Below are 12,444 nucleotides of genomic sequence, written 5' to 3' on the forward strand. Positions count from 1 at the left end.
GGAGGACCCCACTGCTGACACAGAGACCTAACAAAGCTAGGCTGTAGTTTGCCAAAATCCTTATAGAAAAGCGTCGTGTGGACAGATAAGACCAAGATAGAGCTTTTTGGTAAAGCATCTCATTCCACAGTTTACAGACAACACAAAGAGGGCAACAAAGAAAAGAACACAGTACACAGTCAAATATGGTAGAGGTTCAAAGATATTTAGGTTTGTGTTTATGCCTCTGGCATTGGATGCCTTGACTGTGCACAAGGCATCATGAAATCTAAAGATTAGCAAAGGATTTTGGGTTGCAATGTAGTGCCCAGTGTCAGAAAGCGTGGTTTGCGTCTTTGGTGTCATTGTCTTCCTGGAAGACCCATGACCTAACATATTTCAAGAAGCACCCCAGAAATGGATGGAAACAAAGCGTTGCAGAGCTATGAAGTGGCAACAATGAGTCTGGATCTAAATCCCATTGATCACCTATGGATAAATCTTAAAAGTGATGTTAGGAGAAGACACCCTTCAAATATGAGAAAAGCTTGCAAAAGAAGAGTGGTCCAAAATTCCAGTTGTGAGGTGTAAGAAGCTTGTTGATGATTATAGGAAATGATTGATTGCAGTTATTTATTCCAAAGGGTAAAGGGTGTGCAATCAAATGTTAAGTTGAGGGTTCCAACAATTTTGTCCGGCCCATTTGAGGGTAGAGGGTGCTTTACACACTGCGACATTGCTAACGATGTATCGTCGGGGTCACGGCGTTAGTGACGCACATCCGGCGCCGTTAGCGACATCGAAGCGTGTAACACCAATGAGCAACGATCAACGAGCGCAAAAACGTGAAAAATCGTTGCTCGTTGACACGTCATTTATTTCCTTAATATCGTTGCTGCTGCAGGTACGATGTTGTTTGTCGTTCCTGTGGCAGCACACATCACTGTGTGTGACACCGCAGGAACGACGAACATCTCTTTACCTGCGTCCACCGGCAATGAGGAAGGAAGGAGGTGGGCGGCATGTTCCGGCCGCTCATCTCCGCCCCTCCTCTGCTATTGGACGGCTACCGTGTGATGCCGCACGAACCAACCCCCTTAGAAAGGAGGTGGTTCGCTGGCCAGAGCGACGTCGCAGGGAAGGTAAGTAGTGTGACGGGTGTTAGCGATGTTGTGCGCCACGGGCAGCGATGTGTTCGTGACGCACAACTGATGGGGGTGGGTACGCTCCCTAGCGATATCGCAGCATGTAAAGTACCCTTTAGTGTAAAATTATGTACATTTGCATTTTTATGTGTTTTTTTCCTGTTGTTCCAATACACAAAGGAAATAAACATGTGTATGACAAAACGTGCAATTGCAATCATTTTCTGGGAGAAATACTTCATTTTCTGTAATAATTTCTAGAGGGCCAACGCTTTCGGCCATGATTGTATATACTGCAATTCAGGAAAATGTAGTGCACAGCTATATGCAGCAGAAAATACATATATGTATAGTATAAATACATATATACATAAACACATGCAGCCTACCGCCTGATGCAATGAAGAAATAAATTAAAAAAAATAAAAAAAATATATTTCTATAGTGTCTCTAATATATTCTGTACTTCTCCAAAAAAATAGTTGTATTCACAACTTCCTCTAAGGAACAAAAGAAAAAAAAAAATACAAGGTGCAGTGAGTTTACAGTGTGATTCATTGTTCCGTCGGAGAGCTACGCACCATGACCCGGCTTCCTGGGTGCAGGAAAAGTCCCTTTTGAGGTGGAAACATGGATCATATTTCCACCAGTTATGGCACAAATCCGTCATTCGCAATTTCTGCCTAAAGAACACAAGGGAGCATCGGGTGCAGATGAGCCCATGTTTGTCACTTCCTTTCATAGGAGCTGATATTATTACATGTTTCCTTGGTCTACAGCCCAGACCAGCATTATCCTCAATCAGCCGACCACATGTGCTTGTCACAGCCATTCCTAAACAGCAGATCTCAGCCCGAGCTCATAATAAAGCTCTTATTTTACAATATAAGCCTCAGATTGTTATCACAGGCTATAAAGATAGTAAGAATGAACAATAACAGGAACAGCAGATATTAAATGGAGCGTCGGGAAACAGAACAATAAACAGCTAATTCATCAAAATAATACTGCGGCCTTCATGTTGCTATTACACGATCTCATGAGTGAACTTTTCACATTAGCTAACACATGGTTCACTAGCAATTTACTACATTTATCTTTTTGGCTCTGAGATTACATCATAGCAAGGAAGCCATTCACACACACAGATTCCAACTCCATTGTGTTGATTGCCCTTGGAAACACAAAGTACAATTACCCACATTGGACCTCTGGGTTTAAGAGGAATTCTCACCAAATTTTTCATATTACGCTGAGCACACAATGTAATAGGCGATGTATAGCGGAATAAAACTTTTTTTATTTTTTTAAAATTCTTCCTCTCCATTGTGGAGATATTAGCAATCAAAGGTTTTGGCGCCTAAACAGTTATTTTTTAAGTCCAGGTGGTCATTACCAGAGAGATTTCACTGGGGGCGTGTACATCTTCCTCTTTCTGATCAATCAAAAGCATGCAGCAACAAATTGGGGAGAGAAAACCACGCCCCCTCCACAGCTTAGAACAGATTGCAGACATGTTTTCACAAAACACACTGCAGTGTGCAGCACGTGCTGGAGAATAGCAGACCTGAGCGTGATTTAGGCCGGTTTCACACGTCAGTGAAAAACAGATGTTTTTCATTGACGTGTTAAAACCACCTATGTCCCTCCGTATGCCATGATTTACAGCACACGTGGGTGGTCCATGTGCAATCCATGAGATGTGATCCGTCATCTGTGATTGCACATGGAGATAAACTCACCTGTCCCCGCTCCTGTTGTCCGTGGTGCTGAACTCTCTGGCTCTGCTGTGTTTCCACCCCCGCTGCAGCTACTTCCGGGTCGGCTGTGGCTCCATACATGAATATGCATGAGAATAAGCAGCCGGCTCTGAAGTAGCAGCATACAAAGGCCGGAGACATCGTCGCTGGAGAAGGTGAGTAAAAAATGCTTTTTATTTTCAATGTCCGTGTTTTTCTGGTACGTGTTTCATGGATAACACCATAGTGTGGTCCGTGGGATATCAGTGATACCAGAAAAAACGGACATGTCTCCGTGCAGCAATCACGGACATGCATGGATGCCGCACAGAGACACGGTCAGTGAAAAATCACTGATGTGTGCGCAGGCGCATTGATTATAATAGGTCTGCGTGTGTCAGTGATTCTGGTACGTATAAAAACTAGCACATATGTACCAGAATCACTGACATGTGAAAGAGGCTTTAGTCAGAATGGGGGAGGGGCAGTACAGGAGTGTGGAGTCTCAAAACAAACACTTTAAAAAAAGGTTCTCTTAAAAATAAGCACAAAATAAGAAATACACTGTATTTGTTAGCCTTTAGGATTTCAGGCTTGAAATGGAGTAAGGCGTACTTTGCACACTACGACATCGCAAGCCAATGCTGTGATGCCGAGCGCGATAGTCCCCGCCCCAGCTGCGATCTCTTCTGATAGCTGCCGTAGTGAACATTATCGCTACGGCAGCTTCACATGCACTCACCTGCCATGCGACGTCGCTCTGGCCGGCGAACCGCCTCCTTCCTAAGGGGGCAGGTCATGTGTCGTCACAGCGACGTCACACGGCAGGCGACCATTAGAAGCGGAGGGGCGGAGATGACCGGACGTAAACATCCCGCCTACCTCCTTCCTTCCGCATAGCTGGCGTGAGCCGCAGGACGCAGGTAGGAGATGTTCCTCGCTCCTGCGGCTTCACACACAGCGATGTGTGCTGCCGCAGGAACGAGGAACAACATCGTAACAGCGGTCCTTCCGAAATTATGGAAATGACCGACGCTACACCGATGATACGATTTCGACGCTTTTGCGCTCGTTAATCGTATCAAAAACGATTTACACACTCAGATATCGACAGCGACGCCGGATGTGCATAACTTTCGATTTGACCCCACAGACATAACACCTGCGATGTCGTAGTGTGCAAAGTACCCCTAAATGTTTGGGTAAGAGAACTTGTTCGACCACTAGTAATTCTACCCCTTTCCTTTACATACATATGCCACTCACTTCTTCCGGATCATCTGCTTCTGACGGCTGGTTTTATTATAGATCCCAAATCTTTGTGGCTTTCATGACAACCAGGTGGAAGCACCTTTTACTGAAACCATTCCACACTGACTTATGCCTCCTCTTTCCACCCATCAAATCCTCATTTGGACCAAATATAAATTATGGTCAGCTGTAAAATTACTTATTGTGATTGGTGGGTAGTGTGACAGGTGTTACCTGTCATTGTAATCCTGTCTGTGATGATATTGAACCTGCTGAAAACTCGTTCTGAAAGAACAGGAAGTTAAGAGTCTAAAAAAGCGCCAGCGGCCATTGTGAATTTTGCAAGTTTACTAATATTCTTTTTAATAAAAAAACAATTGGCAATTTTTTTCATTTTTTTTTTAAAATACATGTAACATAAAAACCGGATTTATACCTCAAATAGAACTGAGTCATGGTCATGATTTGGGCAGTTATAGACTGGCCTGAGAGGGTAATTGGGCCTAAAGTTGGCCGTGGACTCTTTGAACACTTTGGCCATATTTTCGCACTGACCTAGGTTTATTTTTCTCAAATATTGGAAAAGTTAATGTTAAAACTAAATGAGAAATCTAGTGCCGTATAAGAATACACAGAACAAGCACTAAAAACACTCTAAGGCCATGTGCTCACGCTGCGGAAAATGCGCGGATTTTGCCGCGGATTTCTCGCGGAAAAGCCGCGGATTTTCCAGAAATCTGCAGCACAGCTACTCCCCAGCCATTTCTATGGCATTTGGGAAATGCTGTGCCCACGCTGCGGATCTTTCCGCAGCGGAAATCGTGCAGATTTTCGTGCGGAAAAATCTGCAGCATGTCAATTATTGTTGCGGATTTCTCCGCAGGGTCCCATATACTTACCTGCCTCACCAGAGTCACTTTCTCTGTCCGGTGTACAGGAGCGCGGTGAATCCAGGTACAGGAAGGAAGAGGTGGGCGGAGCCTGCACGAGCTCCCGTCATGTGACAGCCGGAGCTAGTTCAGGCCCGCCCACCTTCTCCTGCAGACGCTGAGAGAGTAACCCGGCTGCCGGAAAGCGAGGTGCTGCATGATGGAAGTATGAATGGGGGAGTTCATACTTACCTCCATCATGCATTCGGCACTGCATCCTCAATGCAGAACAAGTGCTGCAGTGATCGGGGGAGATCACTGCAGCACTTGTTCGGCATTGAGGATGCAGTGCCGAAGCCATGGTACTGTATCCTCAATGCAGAATGCCCGCACCATATCCGCAGGACATTCCGCAACATCGAAACAGACAGAAGTTGTGGTGCTGTTTCCTGGGAGCATATCTATATATCCGCAGGACACTATCCCCGTGGGCACATAGCCTTAAAGGGGCTGACTAATTACAGACTATTCCTTCAGAAAGAAGCCTCTTGGATAATCAGGTGATAGACCCAAAGCTTGTTGGCAGCTGCTGATTTTATTGGAGGAAGCTGCAGCCGACCACGCATTTCTACTACAGTGTCCACTAGAGGGGGGATCTCTGGCATTGCATGGCAGCCATTCAGACGCATGGCCATTCTTCTTAGGCCAGTTTCACACTTGCGTTGTTTTCCTTCAGTCGCAATCCGCCATTTTGAAAAACAGCGGAATACGTGAACGGATTCCGCTGCTTCCCATAGACTTGTATGGATGACGGATTGTGACAGAAGTACCTGCGTTGCTTCCGCCGGGCGGAAGGAACGCAGCATGTAACGTTTTTTTGAGCAGCAGAATCCTTAGGATTTCGCTGCGCATGCTCTCTCTGGCTCCCTGCACACGTAACTAGGGTACACATTGGGTTACTAAGCAAAGCGCTTTGCTTAGTAACCCGATATTTACCCTGGCTACGTGTGCAAGGAGCCAGCGCTGAGCGGTTAACGCTGGTAGCCAAGGTAAATATCGGGTAACCAAGCAAAGTGCTTTGCTTAGTTACCCGATATTTACCCTGGCTACGTGTGTAGGGAGCCCGACACTTCCCCCGCTCGGCTCCGCCCCCTCCCGCACTCCACTCCGCATGTACTCATGCACACACATACACACACACGTCCCCAGCCATGCAGTCCCTGCGGCACTGACGTCCTCAGCGCCATGGTCCCGCTCGGCTCCACCCACCCCGCCCCCCGCACATATTCTCGCCGGCCGAATGATCAGCTGATCACCCGGCGGCCGGCTTCTTTGAGCAGTCAGCTGATCACCTGGCGACCGGCTGCTGTGAGCGATCAGCTGATCACCCGGCGTCCGGCTTCTCTGAGCCATCAGCTGATCACCCGGCGGCCGGCTTCTGTGAGCGATCAGCTGATCACCTGGCGGCCGGGTGATCAGCTGATCGCTCACAATAGTCTGCCGCCGGTAAAACTGTAAAGAAAAAAAGAAAAAAAAAAAAAAAAGCAGATTCCGTTGTTTTGTGCGATCCATTGCATTCGTTGTGCCACTATATGCAACACATCTGTTGCATCCGTCACACAACGCAATGAAACGGATGCCGTTCAATGCAAGTGTGAAACTAGCCTTAAACAATGATGGCTCAAGTCCTCCAGAATGGTACTGTCACTTGTTTAGACGTGGTGGGCATGTTCTGACCAAAAGATGTCTGAACTTACAACAAAAACATCCCGCAACACCACAACAAACAAGGGAGACACCAGGAACACAATAACAATGAGGGCTCTGGCGCTAGTGAGAGGGTAGATGGGACACCTCCTGCCTTTACCTGCCGCTGTACCCTGCACTCCTAGCCAGACCCTATACAGGTTCCGCACCTGTCGCCGAGAAGGAACCAGAAGCCCTGAAAAAACCCTTAAATAGTTCTGGCTAGTGAGTGGGAAGGTAAGGCTCCCTGCTGCACTAATACAAATGGCTTTGTATAATCAGCAAAGATTACTGGGAAACCCTGCTGCTTAAACACAAAGGGGCGGGGCTACAGAGCAGCTCCAGCTGACCTGCCCTACTGGAAAGCAGCTTGCAGCAAAACTGACATTAACTGTCTCAGCACCAAGAGAAACAAAACATTTAAATGTAGAGTCCCAAATGGAGATGAGAGGCTCCAGTCCTAAAGCTGTCACTAATCTCTGAAAAGAGACGATCGTGACAGGTAGAGCAGTTCTCTCTGCAACCCCTCTAAATTATAATATTATATGTATTACCTTCAAAATTAAAATCTAGGTGTATTTATATATGCCTTACAATAAATATATAAACTAATATATTAAATTTACATTCATATGACTCTTACCTGCTGATGCAGTAAAACGCAACAAGCCTAAAAACATCCGCAAAGCTGATTCCAGATCCTTCCAAGGAAAAAGCTGGGGGGACAAAAGATAATGGACACCATATAAGACCGCAAACAAGAGGAGGTTAAATCAGATCCTGGTGTTTTTCTGCACAGAGTAAGCAGTAATGTTTTGCAACTATCAAACAAAGCAGTGTTCTCCTAATTGAAAACAACTGTGCCGCGCACATTTCTTTGCCAGCAGAGTAATTCGGCTAAATATAAGGAGCCGGGAATTTATGTCCCTTTTCCTCATTCCTGGAACATTCACTCATCCTTGAAAAATGGGTCAAAACAGATCAGAGTTGCACAATGAAGAAGTTAGAAAACAAAACAAAGGACTCACATGATCCGCAACCCTCTCTGGCTTTGCCCATACAAATGCTGGCGTCTGTAGTGGTGTTAGGCAGGATGTTTACTGCTCTGATCACGGCAGACAGATGTGTGAAATTAGCCAATGGGAGGTTATGAAATTTGCATTTACACATCTATTTCTACATATTTTTCACTCTTGTTGATTAGACACCATTCTATGCTTATATTTTCTCCCTAACTTCAATGGCAAAAATGCCCAATCAAGATCACAACTAAAATAGGTGTAAAATGCACACGTTGCTTATTTTTCCATGCAGATTTGGTGCAATTCTTTCAGCATTTTTACTAAAGATTTCACCCATCCCAATAAATTGAAGAAAAAAAAAATTTATATTTATATATATATATATATTTTTATAAAATATATTATATATATATATATATATATATATATATATATATATATATATATATATATATATATATATATATATAATATATATATATAAAATTAAAAAAAAAATAAAAAAAAAAAACCACACAAAAAACACATGTATTTGCACTTTACCTGCCAATACAAGTAATTGCTACAGATCTTTCTGCTGCAAATACTAAAACACATGCACATACACTAATGGTTTAACATGTTACCATCATATTTTGGAGCCTATATTATGTCACCTATCACACAGCTATGGAGACAATCTCAATAGAGCATTACCAGTTAGTAGTTCAGTCCGTCTCCACTTATTCCTTCAAGCAAAACCCTAGCGTATGTTTTTATTTATCACTAATGTTTTGGTAGTTGTGACAAGTTGGATCGCTCCAGTATTCCAGTCACTACTTAATGCAAGTCTATGAGAGCCAGAATGAGGTTCTCATAGACTAACAATTAGAATATATGATTTCTGGTCAGTCAGAAGCTGAGTTCATAAAATGCAGAATGAGACCAAAGTGGCGCCAGGGAGAGCAGAAACGGCGTAATGATTATAGTCTGGGCAGGGAACACACATTAGTGATACCACTCCGGGGGTGATATAAAAAAAAAAAAAACCACCGGAGTGGTGATTTAAACTAATAAACATTGCATATCATTTGCGTAATCCGTGGGTTGTACGAGAGCGTTGACGCTGCTTTATGTTAATGGAAACAAAACCTTTTATGACCGCAAAGTTTCGGTAAGATAGGAATAATGCAAACAACTATAAATGAGCGTGAGACCACCATTGTTACTTTATGCTATCCTTGTATTAGTCAAGCTGGGACACGTAGACCCAAGAATCACAGGTTTACTATGCCAGGTTTGATATTTGCTGATGACTGTGCAACGTTTAGTTGTGTTTGGAGAAAATCTACAAGAGGCATGTCAGAGAATACCCATCTGAGGCATGTTCGTAGGAGGAAAACTGCGCACAGCATAGAGTGTCTTTGTTAACATCTCTTGGTTCAGAAACAAAAATATGCCAGACAATGAAAATTGCATCCAACCTGTGCCAAGAAAGTGTAAAGAAAAGAAAAATAATACTACGTAGACAACTGCATTGTATATTCTGTTGCACATTCAACCACAAATGCACAGAAGTGAAAGAAGCCTTCGGCTATGTTCACATAGGGTGATTTTGCAGTGTTTTTAGCGTGGTTTTGCTTTGCTTTTATGCATATCCATGCTAATAAAATGCTGCCTTCACAATCACAGCAAAGCCTATGAGATTATAGAAATCTCATACACACACCTGCGGTGTTTTCCTACCAGTTTCGTCAGGTGCCTTGGTTTTTGCTGCTTTACATGTCAATTCTTTCAGCGGTTTTTGTCTTGGTTCTCACCCTAGTGATGGGCGGACTCGCAGATACCCTGGATCGGCGGGCCTAACTGGGTTAGTAAAAAACCCAGTTCCGGCCTGGAATTGATCCAGAATATCTAGCTTGACGACTGTACCTATATAATATGGGGACCAGAATCCGGCATTTAAAAATGGTGGTGGAAAAGATAGGGGGAGTGGAACAGGCGCGCTATACTTACCGAGGCTCTGGCACGGCTGACCTCCTTGCACCTCCTTTTACTTCTGGGGCTGCTCATTAGCCTCATGCATATTTACTGCTCTCCCCGCCCACCGGCGTATGTGATTGTTTGCAGTCACACGCACCCCCACCCTGAGTGACAGCACGTCTGACGGCTACCAATCTCAGAGGCTATGCGCGTCTAATCGTGCTATAAAAATAAAATAAATAAAAAATTGGAGTAGGGTCCCGCCATATTGTGATACTCAGCACAGATAAAGCCTACAGCTACAGGCTCCAGCCCCCAGCCGTGCAGTTATCTTCGCTGTGTATCAAAATAGGAGGAACCACATGCAGCACTTTTTTAATCATTATTATATTATTATTAAATAAATAAATTAAAAAAAAAAAGAGAGAGAGAGTGTGGTCCCACCCTAATTTTGATACCCAGCAGTAAATTGCAGCTCATAGCTGCCACTAACCTCTAGATTAATAAATGGGAGGTGTTTCTTTACTTTCACTTACAGATTAGTAATGGAGGGGGGTCTCATAGACCATTTTACTTTTTATTTTTTTTACCAGAGTCCCGGATGCAGATCAATCCCGGCCCGAGACTCGGGTACTTTTGAACCCCTGTGGGTCTGCACTTGGTCTGGGCATCACTACCAAAAGAAATGCAAAAAAACCTGCAGTAAAAAACGCTGCAAAAAACACCATAAAAACCATACCAAAGCCTGGCCAAAACCGCAGAAAACAACCAGGAGACTTCCTGCCAGAAGATAAGGTTTTTATACGGAAAAAAAAACATAGCAAAAATGCTCTATGTGAACATAGCCTTAATGGAAAAAAATCTGAAGTTTAGGATATTGAACAAATTCACAAAAAGAAGACACCCACACATTGGGAGATAAGTTAGGGATTTGGATCGTTGACTAATCACCTGCATGTGGCAATGGCTTTGATGAAAATATCCAATACACAATTGTTCGGATTCATGATTTACAAGATCCTGAATCTCAGATATTGTTCTTGATTGAAGACTCGATTAAAGCTTAAAGTATCTCCAATTATCTTACTGTACATATCAAATACAGGGTATTAGAACAAGGGCAATTGATTCCAAATTATGGTACTTTCCAGTATAGTAGTCACAAGAATTTTGGTGCTTTACCAAGTATCTTTGGGAATCAATGGTGATTTAGGTTCACAATGCCCTTTACATGTTATCAGCCGGCATCTTATCAAGAGGAAGCAAAATTGTGAAAAGCCTTTTTAGGCACAGATCAATTATTGCAGATTCTCATACATCTTGTTTTAGCCGTATACATGCAAAAAAAAAAAAAATAAAATAAATAAAAAATAAATACAATTCTTCCCTACACATCCATTTAAGATTCCAAAGGTTTATATGCTTTTTTCAGTGTCCTAATTTGTAAAAACTGACAAGTCGTAAAACATGTTACATATCACAGAAAAAAAAAAAGTATGGCTTTAAAAAACAAACACAATCATTAGTGAGTGATATTCAGGAGGATTAGAGATTCCACTTACTGTATGAACTTTCCCTAATCACAAATTCTTGAAACCACGACCCAGACTCTTCTTGGACCCGAAGTGAGATGACTTTCTTCTGGAGCGCTGTAGACTTCCGCACCAAAAAGGTCTGTTAGGAAGCAAATTCAACAACATTAGAGGTACAATTAAAAATGGAAAGATGGCAAACATCTAATATCCCTAAAAGTCAAACCTGTTATGGAGAGCACAATGCATACTATGCTTTCATTCTACTTCCTTTTCGGTCTTCCCGACCTCGGCTCTTCCACTCTTTTCACTTTATCATAAGAGTGAGAGTTCTGCCGCGTCTCCAGCCCTCCAGTTCATTATCATTCAAAGTCAGTAACATATACAGTTAGGTCCAGAAATATTTGGACAGTGACACAATTTTCGCGAGTTGGGCTCTGCATGCCACCACATTGGATTTGAAATGAAACCTCTACAACAGAATTCAAGTGCAGATTGTAACGTTTAATTTGAAGGTTTGAACAAAAATATCTGATAGAAATTGTAGGAATTGTACACATTTCTTTACAAACACTCCACATTTTAGGAGGTCAAAAGTAATTGGACAAATAAACCAAACCCAAACAAAATATTTTTATTTTCAATATTTTGTTGCGAATCCTTTGGAGGCAATCACTGCCTTAAGTCTGGAACCCATGGACATCACCAAACGCTGGGTTTTCTCCTTCTTAATGCTTTGCCAGGCCTTTACAGGCGCAGCCTTCAGGTCTTGCTTGTTTGTGGGTCTTTCCGTCTTAAGTCTGGATTTGAGCAAGTGAAATGCATGCTCAATTGGGTTAAGATCTGGTGATTGACTTGGCCATTGCAGAATGTTCCACTTTTTTGCACTCATGAACTCCTGGGTAGCTTTGGCTGTATGCTTGGGGTCATTGTCCATCTGTACTATGAAGCGCCGTCCGATCAACTTTGCGGCATTTGGCTGAATCTGGGCTGAAAGTATATCCCGGTACACTTCAGAATTCATCTGGCTACTCTTGTCTGCTGTTATGTCATCAATAAACACAAGTGACCCAGTGCCATTGAAAGCCATGCATGCCCATGCCATGACGTTGCCTCCACCATGTTTTACAGAGGATGTGGTGTGCCTTGGATCATGTGCCGTTCCCTTTCTTCTCCAAACTTTTTTCTTCCCATCATTC

At 43.2% G+C, this 12,444-nt stretch overlaps 1 protein-coding gene across 2 annotated transcripts in view; it reads right to left on the reverse strand.

Annotated features, from left to right (window-relative positions):
* The window catches only part of RIN2 (Ras and Rab interactor 2), a 214,463-nt gene that overhangs the window by 46,069 nt on the left and 155,950 nt on the right, over positions 1-12,444 (reverse strand). For both annotated transcript variants that reach the window (XM_075339393.1, XM_075339394.1), the window contains 2 exons: positions 11,276-11,387; positions 7,373-7,445 (listed from right to left, as the gene is read on the reverse strand). In XM_075339393.1, coding sequence (XP_075195508.1) covers positions 7,373-7,445; positions 11,276-11,387 — 185 coding nt within the window. The remainder of the gene's footprint in view (positions 1-7,372; positions 7,446-11,275; positions 11,388-12,444) is intronic.

Source organism: Anomaloglossus baeobatrachus, chromosome 3 (assembly GCF_048569485.1).
Source record: "Anomaloglossus baeobatrachus isolate aAnoBae1 chromosome 3, aAnoBae1.hap1, whole genome shotgun sequence".
Taxonomy (NCBI): Eukaryota; Metazoa; Chordata; class Amphibia; order Anura; family Aromobatidae; genus Anomaloglossus; species Anomaloglossus baeobatrachus.